Source organism: Macrobrachium nipponense, chromosome 20 (genome assembly GCF_015104395.2).
Source record: "Macrobrachium nipponense isolate FS-2020 chromosome 20, ASM1510439v2, whole genome shotgun sequence".
NCBI classification, from domain to species: Eukaryota; Metazoa; Arthropoda; class Malacostraca; order Decapoda; family Palaemonidae; genus Macrobrachium; species Macrobrachium nipponense.
Genome location: NC_061089.1, coordinates 25633600 through 25647463, shown reverse-complemented (window position 1 = coordinate 25647463; position 13864 = coordinate 25633600). Strand labels below are relative to the sequence as shown.

The window sequence follows — 13864 nt, the reverse complement described above, 5'->3', positions numbered from 1 at the left end:
CACCCCGTTACCGTGGCGCTAGCGCTAGGAACCGTTCCCAATTGGGCCAGATTTTCTCTGCCAGCCGAACCGGCAACATTGTTGGTGGTTCCCTGCTAGAATTTTCATTCTCGTTGCTGACTGATCTTGGATTTTGGTATTGTACTCGGAAACGTTAGCTTGGCATTCGCTTTGGATTGTTCTTTAAGATGTCTGACTCTGGAAGTATGTTTAGAGTGTGTGTAAAAGAGGGGTGTAAGGTAAGATTGCCGAAAGCTTCGGTCGACCCTCATACCGTTTGTAAGAAGTGTAGGGAGAATGTGTGTACTTGGGAGAATAGATGCATTGAATGTGAGAATTTATCAGAGAAGGAATGGAAGGTCTTATGAAATATGTTGGAAAGACTTGAGAAAGATCGTGTAAGGAGATCTGTTTCTCGTAGTGAGAAGTCAAATTCTTCGAGTAAAAGGAGTGATTGTATTTCCTCTCCAGCTCCTTCTAATGTAGAATTGGTAGTTCCTTCTCCCCAGGTATCTCTTGCGCCCGCTGCTGTATCGGAGGAGACGAACGATACAAATATTTGTGAAAGTGTTCGCTGCCCTTGCGTCCATGGGCGACCAGATAGAGCGACTTACAGATAAAGTTAGTGCTTTCGATGTCAGTGAAAGTGTAGTGGAGGGGGCGTCTGATCGTCTCTCTCGTGCTCCTAGACCTAGACCTCTGTCAAGCTCCCAGACCCAAGGGAGAAGGCATGTCGGACAGTCGAAGGGAGGCGAGAGAGGTTTGTCACGGTCAGGCGTCCCTTCGAACAGTCCTGTTGCAAGTTCCCAGGCTGTTGTTTGCGTTCGCCGCAGAAAAGGCGTGACTGGGAAGTGTGCGTCCTCGGAAGGTCGACTTCCGAGCGAGAACGGCGGTATGCAGTGGTGTCTCGCCCACTCAAGAGGACGTTCAGGACGTCAACGGCTCTCGAGAGACAGGCGCAAGACAGTGAGGCTTGGAGTAGTCCTGAGGTGTTGTCATCCTCGGAAGACGGGGACGCAGTGCCGATCAAGAGGAAAAGGATTTTTCGTACTAGAGAGGACGCAGGACGCACTGGTGATATACGTCCGTCTCGGCATGGTATTTCCATGGGAGAATCGCCTCCATCTTCTTATGTATCTTCCCCTCGTATTTCTCCGTCGGGTAGAGTACAGGATCGCTCTCCTTTAGGTCGCAGTCCACGTCCGCTCGTAATCCTCATCCTTCGTCGTCTACCATGCAGGAGGATAGTACGAAGCATTTCTTACGGGAAATGCAGTCCAAGTTGGCAGTACTGGTGAAGTCTTGGGATGCTACTGAACAACCATCTTCGAGGCGTAAGGACGATTTCCTTCCCATTAAGTCTTCTAAAAGGGAAGACAAGGACGCGTTCGCCGAGGACGCAGGGCGAACTGGCGCTAGGAGGAAAATAGTTTCCGAAGAAGCAGGACGCAAACGTCAGGACGCGGGACCAATGGTGGACGCAGGACGCAGGCGACAGGAAGCAGGCGTTTCTACGATGGACGTGCAAGGACGCAGCGGCAGGACATCGAGGCAGGCTGGGCAGGAACGCCGAACCGCCATCGGTGAGCCCCAGCAGGAACGCAGGCGGCAGGGACAATCGAGAGGCGGCAGGACGCCGATGCCTCGGTAGCCGCAGGACGCAGGCGGCAGGACGCTAGTCCGTCAACGAAACGTCAATACGACGACGATTTACAAGACATTTCTTCAGCAGAAGAAGAGTTGGAAGTAATTGAAGAAAAGAATACGGAACCTTCTTCAGATTATAAGGTTCTGACTTCACGTCTTATTGCTGTTTTGAGGGGGGGAATTTAAACCGACAGCTCCGTTATCCCCCTTATCACAGTTTTCAAGACTAGGACTCCAAAGAAGTCCTCTTTCCTGAAAATGACGATGTCAATTTCGGCGAAGAAGAAGGCCTTCAACGGTGAATGACTGGATGAAGGAGAAGAAAGAAGCGGGAAAATACTCTTTTGTTTTTCCTCTAGCTAAGTTAGCTTCTAAATCAGGAGTATGGTACGCTACTGGAGAAAGTCTAGGCCTGGGAGTACCGGCCTCCTCCCAGGGGGACTTCTCCAGTATAGTAGACAGCTCACGCAGACAGGCGTTACAGTCGGCCAAGGTCTGGTGGACGTCTTCGGAATTTGACCATCTATTTAAAGGGATTTTTAGGACTTTCGAAGTCTTCAATTTCTTGGATTGGTCTTTGGGAGCGCTAGCTAATTCCCTAGGAGAAGAGGATTCGCAGGACTTAGAAACAGCTAAGAGCATTATGTCCTGCATGGATAAGGCTCTTAGAGACGGAACGAATGAGCTGGCTTCTTTATTCACAGCAGGAGTGCTTAAGAAGAGATCGCTGTTGTGTTCGTTCGCCTCAAAAGGAGTTTCTAACTCTCAGAAATCGGAGTTACTGTTCTCTCCCTTTCGAAAACAGCTGTTTCCTTCAGAGGTGATTAGGGATATAGCTCTATCCCTTTCGCAAAAAAAAGCCACTCAAGATCTTCTTTCGTCTTCAGTTAAGAAGTTCTTACCAACCAAGTTGGTGAAGAAGACGCCAAAGGATACTAGACCGTCGCAACAGCCCTTTCGAGGAAGAACATCGCTCGACCCGCCTTTAGGGGTAAGAGAGTACCCGCGAAAAGAGGAGCCAAGAAACCCCCTACTAAAGAATGAGAACTCAGTCCTCCAGACGACAGTGGGAGCCAGACTTCAAGGTTTTTGGGAAGTTTGGCAAGAAATGAAGGCAGATCCCTGGGCTGTCAACGTAGCTCGGGAAGGATACAAGATTTCCTTTCTTTGAAAAGACCTCCTCTCGCAACATCTCCGAGAGCCCTCGGGCAAATTACAACGATTTAGAGAAGAAAGCGGCTCTGTGGGAGCAAGTAGCTTCCATGCTAGAGAAAGGAGCAATAGAACCTGTTCTGGATCACGAATCTCCGGGATTTTACAACCGTCTGTAGCCATCTTGCTTGGTGAGTCGTACCCGCGTGAAGTCAGATTAATCAACAGATATCACAAGTTTAACATACGACTAGAATTTGAGAAATATCTAGAAGTGTTCGTGAACTATCGGTGATAAGATTAGTGTGAAAATAGTAGGATAAAGCGTCTTCTAAGTTAGTTTATCAAGTGTAATACTATAAATCAGAACAGATGGCAGTAAGTTCCAACTGCGGGAAGAGGTGGCGTAATTTGGCGTGTCTAGCAGATTCGCAATACGATGAGGTAGCAGGAAGGGAACTGGCATTTCTCATCTATGAAATCAGCAACAGTCCTAAACCAAAAAGATACAAAAAGCATTCATAGATATATTAGAAGGATAATCCTTCAAACTGGAACAAATCTAATGAAAATATCTTGAAAATAATTGAAGAAGTTCCAAATAAAATCCAAGTGGTCAAGAGACTCATAAAGAAATATACATAAACCAACATATTCCGACAAAGAAAATGAATAAGGTGAATCTTGTGAATATCCTAATTGATGCATTAGGAAAAAGAATGCCAAAAGCATGGCAAACTGTGTAAGGTTTGGTATAGCATAGTCAATCCACAAAACCTAATCAGAAAATGTGCTGCTTGCTACATTCCGACCCATCCACAGTGTGCTGAGGTAATACAAGATTTGAGAAAAGATACAAGAATTTTTTGTTCAACATGTCTATCATGGATAGACAATGTTATTAAATCAAGATTGAATGTACAAATAGTTGATGAAGAAGAAGAAGAAGAGGAAGAAGAAGAAGAAAAGAAGAAGAGGAAAACGGAAGAGAAGTAAACAAAAATGAAATGACACAAAAAAATAAGGAAAACAAAGAACAAGATAAAAGTATGGATGCAGAGATACTCATTGATACTACATATGAGGCAATAAAGCAGCATACCTACGAAGAAATAAATTACGATATGACAACAGAAAAGCAAATCCCGAAGAGGCTCTACCCAGATCTATACAATGACGGGAAAGAGGAAAATATAGACAAGAAAGACAAAATCTGCAACCTTTTGAAAAGAGGGAATTGCAGATTTGGAGAAAGATGTTACTACAAACATCCTAAGATATGTCAAAACTATGAAATATATGGTAAATGTGCATACTTAGATGGATATGGGGGATGATTGCAGAGATCTGCATCCAAAAATATGTAAAAACCTAAAAGAAGGAAAAGGATGTAAGTTCGACAAAAAATGCAAATATATGCACCCTGTAGCCATGAATCATAATCAAATAAAATAACCAACCAAGTAATAAAATCCAAAATAAGAAAGAAACAAATAAAGAGAGAAATCAAGAATATCAGGTAAAAGAGAAAAGCAAACCACCAATGAGATATGCAGAGGTGTCAGCAAAAAATTTCAAAGCATCAGCTCTGAAATTCTACTCAAGAGATAATAACTGTATTTATTATGCAAGAGGATATTGCAGAAACGGAGAAAATTGCAGATTCAGACACCAAATGAATAATTATGATGAAGGAAGATCAAAATATTATGGAAAAGTTGGATTTTTTAATGTCAGAATTTCTGGAAATGAAAAAAAGAACAACATACCAGAACAGAAAGAGACATGGGAAAATCCTTATTACTACCAGTATTAAATGAAGGAGAAAACACGCAAACCATCATAGTGATGAAGTGCGCAGGGTTTAGTTACGAGTAACTCAAAAAGAAAATAGAGTACTTAGAAGAACTAACCCAAAATGAAAAGAAAATAGATATAATGAATATAAGTGAAACCTGGTATTCCAAGAGACTGGGAATGATGATCAAATAAAAGGGTTCCAAACTTATAGATCAGATAGAAAAAATAGGAATCAAGGGGGAACCGCAATATATGGGAAAGACAAAAAACAAGGAAAAATATATGAGAAATATAGTAACTCAGAATGTGAACTAATAGCGGTAGAATTTGAATCTGAAAAATTGATGAACATAGTAATATATAGACCTCCTAATACTAAAGAGTTTTGACTTAATAATTGAAAAAATTGATGATATATGTAGAAATCACAAGGACTGGACTATTCTCCTATCTGGTGACTTCAACTTTCCTTTCGTAGAATGGAAAGAACGAATAGGAGATTGTGGTTGTACTTATACATATAAAAAAGAGAGTAATAGTAGTGCAGAAGATAAGAGGCAATTTGAAAAGCTATTAGATATGCTACTAGAATACAACATTCAACAAATAAATCACCTGCCAACAAAAAGAAAGGAAAATACTTTAGACCTAGTATTTGTGAACGAGATGAATTATGTTAAAGAAATAATAGTTTATAATGCGAATATTTCAGACCATAATGTCATAGAATAACAGTTCATTCCAAAGCAAGTGAAATAGAGATAAGCAAGAAATGAAAAAGTGGGAAGGATATGGAAAATACAACTTCTACAGTAAAAATATAAAATGGTCAGAAATTAATGAAGAATTAAACAAAGATTGGATAACATTTTCGTAAGTGATGACATAAGGGTAAATACGGAGATATTATATAAAATATTGGAGAAAATAGTGGAAAAATATATACCGAAGAAGAAAAGTAAACATCATTCATGCATACCAAGAGACAGAAGGATCTTGTTCCAGAAAATCAGAAAGTGGAAAAAAGGTCTTGCAAAAGAAAAAAATGCATGGAAAGTATAGAACTAAAAAGTAAGATACAAAATGCAGAACAAAAGATTATACAATCAAAAGAAAATGAAAAACGGGACTTGGAAGAAAAACCCTATTAAATATCAAGCAAAACCCCAAGCTATTATACTCATGCGAAGAAGATGAATAAAGAAGAATAGAAATAGGCCCTCTGAGAATTGAAGGGAGATTAACGAATGAAAAAAAGGAAATTTGCAACATACTGGCAGAACGATATAAGAGAGAATTCACCCCTAGAATAGATAATGAAGATAATGATATAGAAGTAAGGGATGAAAATAGTGAATATTTAGCTGACATAGATATTAATGAAGCTGATATTGTGCAGGCTATTAATGAAATTAAAAATGGAGCTGCTGCAGGGCCTGATGGAATTCCTGCTATTTTGTTAAAGAAAGTAGTTCATTCTATCGCAAAGCCACTTGCAATATTATTAAGACAAAGTGTAGATACAGGCAAGATTTATGAGGAGCACAAATTAGCATATATTACCCCTACTTTCAAAAGTGGATCAAGACTAGAGGCAAGTAATTATAGGCCTGTGAGTCTAACATCACATATTATGAAAGTGTATGAAAGGGTAATGAAGAAAAATATTATGAAACATTTAATAAAAAATAATTTGTTTAATAAAGGACAACATGGTTTCGTACCCGGAAAAAGTACACAAACCCAACTGTTAGTCCACCGTGAGAACATATTCAAAAATATGAAAAGCGGAAATGAAACAGATGTGGTTTATTTAGACTTTGCAAAAGCTTTTGATAAAGTAGACCATAATATATTAGCGAAGAAAATTAGAAAACACAATATCGTGGATAAAGTAGGAAGATGGTTAAAAGAATTTTTACACAACAGAAAACAGATAGTTATTGCAAACGACGAGAAATCGGATGAAGTCAAGGTAATATCCGGTGTGCCGCAAGGTACGGTGTTAGCTGCAATACTGTTTGTTATTATGATTGAAGACATAGACAATAATGTGAAGGATTCGGTAGTGAGTAGTTTCGCAGATGACACAAGAATAAGTAGAGAAATTACTTGTGATGAAGATAGGAACGCTCTACAAAGAGACCTTAACAAAGTATATGATTGGGCAGAGGTAAATAGGATGGTATTTAACTCTGATAAATTTGAATCAATAAATTATGGAGACAGAGAAAGAAAGCTATATGCATATAAGGGACCTAATAATGAGACCATCACAAATAAGGAAGCAGTTAAAGACCTTGGTGTGATGATGAATAGGAACATGTTATGCAATGATCAAATAGCAACTCTGTTGGCAAAATGTAAAGCAAAAATGGGAATGTTGTTACGGCACTTCAAAACAAGAAAAGCTGAACACATGATTATGCTTTATAAAACATATGTTCGTAGTCCACTTGAATATTGCAATATGATATGGTACCCACACTATCAAAAGGATATTGCACAAATAGAGAGTGTACAAAGGTCCTTTACAGCTAGAATAGAAGAAGTTAAGGACCTAGACTACTGGGAAAGACTACAATTCTTAAAATTATATAGTCTAGAAAGGAGAAGAGAACGCTACATGATAATTCAGGCATGGAAACAGATAGAAGGAATAGCAGAAAATATCATGGAACTAAAAATATCAGAAAGAGCAAGCAGAGGTAGATTAATAGTGCCCAAAACTATACCAGGAAAAATAAGGAAAGCACACAGGACATTAATCCACTACGCACCAGCATCGATAATGCAGCGTCTATTCAATGCGTTGCCAGCTCATCTGAGGAATATATCAGGAGTGAGCGTAGATGTGTTTAAGAATAAGCTCGACAAATATCTAAACTGCATCCCAGACCATCCAAGATTGGAAGATGCAAAATATACCGGAAGATGTACTAGCAACTCTCTGGTAGACATTAGAGGTGCCTCACACTGAGGGACCTGGGGCAACCCGAACAAGATGTAAGGTCTGTAAGGTAAGGTAAGGTAAGGTAAGGTAAGGTAAGGTCTGGTTGCAAAGTCCTCGGGAGGTTGGAGGCCAGTGCTGGACGTAAGTCAACTGAATCTTTTCGTAGAAAAGACCAAGTTCACTATGGAGACGAACGATTCAGTACTGGCAGCGGTACGTCCAGGGGACTGGATGGCGACTCTGGACTTACAAGACGCATACTTTCATATTCCGATTCATCCAGGAAGCAGGAAGTATCTAAGGTTTGTGATTCAGGACAGGGTCCTTTCAGTTCAAGGCCCTATGCTTCGGCCTTTGCACAGCCCCTCAAGTGTTCACGAGGATGATGTCCAATGTGGCGAGATGGTTACATTTAAGAGGGATCAGAGTGTCGTTGTATCTGGACGACTGGTTGATAAGATCCAGTCAAGAAGTCAATGTCTGGAGGACGTGAGTCAAACATTGGACTTAGCAAAAGACCTAGGTCTGGTAGTGAAGGGTATGGGAAAGTCCCATTTGGAGCCCCCAACAACAGATAGTTTATTTGGGGATTCAGATATCGGCAGTGACTTTTCGGGCTTTTCCGTCCCCGAAAGGCAAGCCCAATGCAGTCAGAAGGTGCAGGACTTTCTAAAGAAAGACCGATGCTCTGCAAGAGAGTGGATGAGTCTACTGGGCACACTCTCTTCGCTAGAGAGGTTCATTTCTTTAGGAAGACTGCACATGAGACCTCTTCAGTTTTTCCTGAAGGATTCATGGCCAAGAAAATTGCAACCGGATTCCTTCCAGTTTCTAATTCCGGCCAGGCCGAAGTAAAGGAGGAATTAAAGTGGTGGCTAACTCCAGGCAGGTTAGCAAGAGGGATGTCGCTTCAGCAGAAGAACCCAGACCTCGTCTTGTTTTCCGACGCGTCGGACGCGGGTTGGGGAGCGACATTAGGCCCTCAAGAGGTGTCGGGACTTTGGAACAAGGACGAAGCAAAGTGGCACATAAACAGGAAGGAACTGTTGGCAATTTTCTTGGCTTTGAAGCACTTCAGAGAGTTGATTCGAACAAGACAGTGCAGGTCAACTCGGACAACACCACGGCTCTGACATATATTCGAAAACAGGGGGGAACTCATTCTTTTCCCCTTTACAATCTGGCAAAAGAAATTCTGCTTTGGGCAGAAGAGGAAAAGGTCGTGATACTCACCAGGTTTATACAAGGAGAGAAGAACGTGAGTGCGGACCTGTTGAGCAGAAGAGAGCAACTTCTCTCGACGGAGTGGACGTTGCACATGGAGGTTTGCCAGAGCCTGTGGAAGTTGTGGGGCCGTCCGGTAGTGGATCTGTTTGCGACAGCCAGAACAAAAAGGTTACCAACATATTGCTCTCCGATTCCAGACCAGGAAGCAGTGGCGGTAGATGCATTCCTGATGGATTGGTCAAACTTAGATCCGTACGCTTTTCCTCCGTTCAAGGTGCTGGGGAAAGTGATGAAGAAGTTCAGGGAGAGCAAAGGAACGAGGATGACCTTAATAGCCCCGTTTTGGCCGGCCCAAAGTTGGTTCACAGAGGTACTGGAATGGACAGTAGATACGCCAAGGACTCTTCCTCTAAGAGTAGATTTACTCAGACAACCCCACTTCGACAGGTTTCACAAGAATACCCTCGCTCTGGGTCTGACTGCGTTCAGACTATCGAACGTCTGGTCAGAGCGAGGGGATATTCTAGAGAGGTGGCCAGTGCAGTGGCTAGAGCCAGAAGAACCTCCACAATCACGGTGTATCAGTCGAAGTGGGACAATTTCCGGAAGTGGTGTAAGAACAGGAAAGTGTCTTCATCCAGTACCTCTGTGACCCAAATCGCAGATTTCCTTCTTTACTTGAGGAAGGATTTACACTTGTCAGTTTCGACAATCAAAGGTTATAAGAGTATGCTAACCTCAGTGTTTAGACACAGGGATCTAGACATCTCGAATAACTTAGATCTGAGAGATCTGATTAGGTCGTTTGGGACGAAGAAACAATCAGAAGGCAGGCCACCTGCTTGGAACCTGGATGTGGTCTTGAAGTATTTAACTTCTAGCAATTCGAAACCGTTAGAGGAATCCTCTCTGAGAGATCTTGCTAAGAAGACTATCTTTTTAGTAGCATTGGCAACTGCTAAAAGAGTTAGTGAGCTTCAGGCCATATCGAAGAAGGTGGGATGGAGACACGGCAATGCAGTGTGTTCATTCCAAGAAGGTTTCTTGGCCAAGAATGAGGATCCAACTAATCCTTGGCCAAGATCCTTTGAAGTTTTGGGTCTAGCTGAATTGGTCGGTAACGAGCAAGAAAGAGTTCTCTGCCCAGTGAGAGCGTTGCGATGTTATATAGAAAGAACAAGAGTTATCAGAGGGAAGTCTGATTGCTCTGTGGTGTTCAGTTAAAGACCCCACTAGACCCATGACGAAGAACGCTCTAGCCTTCTTCATGAGAGAATTAATTAAAGAGGCTCATATGTTGTGTGAAGAGCAGAGCTTTGGTATTTTGAAAGTGAAGGCTCATGAAGTCAGGGCAGTGGCGACTTCATTAGCTTTTAAAAAGAATTTAGCCCTCAAGGAAATCATTGAATCCACATATTGGAGAACTAATTCAATATTTGCGTCTCATTATCTTAGGGACGTTCAGACAACTTCGATAATTGTCAGACGCTAGGTCCATACGTGTCTCGGGTACAGTATTGGGCAAAGGAGTTACTACCCCATAACCTTCTTTTAAGCTAGTTGATTTTATTAGGTGATGGTGTTTGTGTTTATTGGTCGTCTGAGAAAAGGGTGCGGTACTTTTCTCAGTCGTGTTAGTATTATCTGGTGATGGTGTGTGTGTAGTTCAGGTAAATGATCTGTTACTAGCTTGAATGCCGTGGCATAAGAGGGCTGTAAGGATCTGTCAACACATTGGTCACGTCCAGTTGTCAGTTCCAGTCTTAGCTTCTTCAACATACAGGACACTTCCTTGTTGAGAGCTACTAAGGTTTAAGCAGGCTTAGAGGCAGGACCTATGAAGTCAGCTACCTTAGCAGGTAAGGAACCTGGAGTTTTAATAATATTTTAATAATATTTTTATACTCTAAGAATGTTGCTGTCCTTGACCCACCTCCAAATGTGTCAATCAGCTATATATATACCTGCCAGGTAAGTGTCATACATTAAAATGAAGTTTTTATGATAAAACAAAGTTTAATGTATACTTACCTGGCAGGTATATATAATTTAATTCCCACCCGCCTCCCCTCAGGGGACAGGGTTCAGAGAAAATCTGGCCCAATTGGGAACGGTTCCTAGCGCTAGCGCCACGGTAACGGGGTGGTGGTTGCCTGAACTACTAATAGGTTACTAGCGATTGCCGCGAGTTTTGAAAATTTCTGCCAGGTGGAACAGAGAATATAGCTATATATATACCTGCCAGGTAAGTATACATTAAACTTTGTTTTATCATAAAAACTTCATTTTTTTGGTACTTTCGAGGTAAATTGTGCTGACATATATCAAGGAGATTGATAAAAATGCGTGTTAATTTTACTTAGAGGGCTAATTTTTTACACATCCTTCTATGCATGGTTAAAGATGGACAAGCTAAATGCTGAGTTACTGCTTATTAAGAGTTAACAGTAGTATGAGGTACTGATCCTGTTGTAGGTGTCCCCATCGTGTTTGTCAAGTTCTTTCAGTTTGTGCATTCTATTTTCTTTCAAAATATTTGGGCAAGTGCTATCTTGGTAAGTTACATTTAGCCAATTTACTTAACTTACACACAAAAAAAAGAAATGTGGATTTGTAGTTCCATGATACATTTTAGCTTGGGTCTCCAAACTTTTCTTGTTTCAAAACTTATGCACTGCCTTCCTTGCCTTACCTTTATTACTTCTTTACTTCATTACCTTTATCATTCTTCTTTTATCCTTAACATTATTCCTACTCATCTACTCTCACTTTCATTCCTCCACCCTCAAGTAGATGGTATTAATGCACTTTTTTTAAGATCCACTTTCTTTCCTTTATTCCTTTATTTTATTTTTAGTTTACCTGCACTTTATTAGCTGTTCATATCTCCAGAGTAATAATCAGTAGCAAAAATACTTCATGACAGTATATCCATGTTGTCAAAGTGTTAAGATGTCTTGTCAGGAAGAAAATTCTGATTACCTATCTTGTTTGATTTGAATTTTTTTTCAAGTGCCATTTTTGTTTTATGTGTTATTGATCTTGACATTCATTAGTCATGCATTTAAGAAACTGTCATGGCAATGTATTGCAATCCTGAGCTTATTACAGCAAGTATCTGAGCTTATTGCAGCAAGTATCTTTGACTAAATAGTACTGAATCCAAAACTCTTCTTATATAGAACATATAAAATTTTTCAGGTACAGGATCATACTGTAATATTAACATTCTTTTATTTTTTATTTTTCAATAGGTAAGTGATGAGACTTTTCTCTAGAATTATTTAAGGTTATCGATTTGGTTATCGATATACCTGCTTGCCATGGCCAGCCCGACAATCGAATCCCTTTGTTGCATAACCACCAACAATGCATTCAGCAAAGATTTCCTTCAAGACTTCCAGTCTGTTCCCTATAACTTGGTATCCATAGTGGCTTCTGTCTTCGGTATTGCTGGCGCAACTTATCAGGTAGGTATTACTTGGTTGATTTGTAAATCTTAATGGTTTCCTTTCTTGTTGTTGAAATATTACAGTACTACTTGTTTATTAGTAAAAACAATATCTTTTGGTTATTATTGTGTTTCATTGCCTAGAAGTCTGAGAAATAGTGTGGTTTACTCATAATACATTAATGTATACATGTAAAGTTGAGTTATTGCTTACAAAGGCCCCTTTTACTGACCTTGATATGTTCAGTCACTTCCTAAATTCAAAACATCATTATTGGTGGTTAAGAGCAAGGCAGTCCTAGCGTGGAGTGCCCCCTGTCTAATTTTCTTGCACCTTCATTTTTTCTCAAGCATCATTAAAGCTTTCATTCTATTGGGCACTGCTTGTAGGCCACAGATATATATTAAATTATCAACTTTCACTAATGATAGACGGTTTGCTCTTGAAAATTCCCCGCTGATAATTCAAGAGTTAAACGAACACCTAAAACAAAAGGTGCAGTCATTGAAAAATATGCACTATATCAGAATGTGCTAATTTTTCTCTCCAGTAAGGTATACACCAAATGCACACAGCAGTTCTTTTAATATGGCATAGATTTCATTGTATTTTTATAATTTTCCTACATATGTTGTCAGTTAACTATCTCTCTCTCTCTCTCTCTCTCTCTCTCTCTCTCTCTCTCTCTCTCTCTCTCTCTCTCTCTCTCTCTCTCTCTCTCTCTCTCTCTCTCTCTGCACTATTCTTATGGCATCCCACCATTTTGCTTTCTGCTTTTTACTTTTCATCATGTTTGTATGGTGTCTTGCTAATGGTCTCTCCAACTTCTTTAACATTACCTTGTTTCTATTTGCACATCTCAGTAAGTTGTAGAAGTATAGAAAAAAAGTAGTATTATGAAACTAATTTAACAGTAAAAGTAGTATAAAAAAATGTTATGGGTCTGTGCCAAAGTACCAGAGTGGTAGTTTTGTATTTGGTATTATTTCTCAGGTTGTACATATGTACAGTTCTGTAATCATTACAGTATTTCAGTGACTTGATTTCTTATTTTCAAATATTACTGTTTTGTTTTTTGTCCTGTTTTGTTTATTTTTAGCTAAACCATCTTGTATAAGTAAGAAGGCCAGTTTACAACTGCATATCAGAATTGAATATTAATCTTTATTTTGGTTTGGTAGTAATACACCCCCATAAGAGCAATACTTAAACTTGAAAGAAAGAAAATGCAATCCTGCAAAAAAATGTGTAAATATAAGAGGTGTTTTAAATACGTACAACATCAATATCTGCAAGTTACATAAAACAGAAGTTATGAAGGGTATTTGAGAAATACAAATTCACCAATTTTGGAATTTCACAGTAGAATCATTATATTTCTGCTGAAAGATATTGAAAAGCATTACTGTACATTTTTTAAATGAACCTTACCTCTCCATTATATAGCTTTTACTTCCATGCCAGTGGTAGTTCGAGTAGTTCAACAGATTGAACCAAAAATTGAAACACTTGGTTTTCTGTGAAAATTTTGTATCCATCCACTTCCCCAACCCCATACTAGGGGAATGATAGGCACAAACACGTGTAGCTGGTCAGTCTACTTCTGTCGCCAGTTTCATTAGAAGATTGTCAG

At 40.0% G+C, this 13864-nt stretch overlaps 1 protein-coding gene across 1 annotated transcript in view; it reads left to right on the top strand.

Moving 5' to 3' along the window:
- The window catches only part of LOC135223640 (G-protein coupled receptor 143-like), a 39473-nt gene that overhangs the window by 14716 nt on the left and 10893 nt on the right, over positions 1–13864 (top strand). The window contains exon 2 of the mRNA XM_064262274.1: positions 12034–12249. Within this exon, the coding sequence (XP_064118344.1) occupies positions 12103–12249 (147 nt within the window). The 5' untranslated portion in view covers positions 12034–12102. The remainder of the gene's footprint in view (positions 1–12033; positions 12250–13864) is intronic.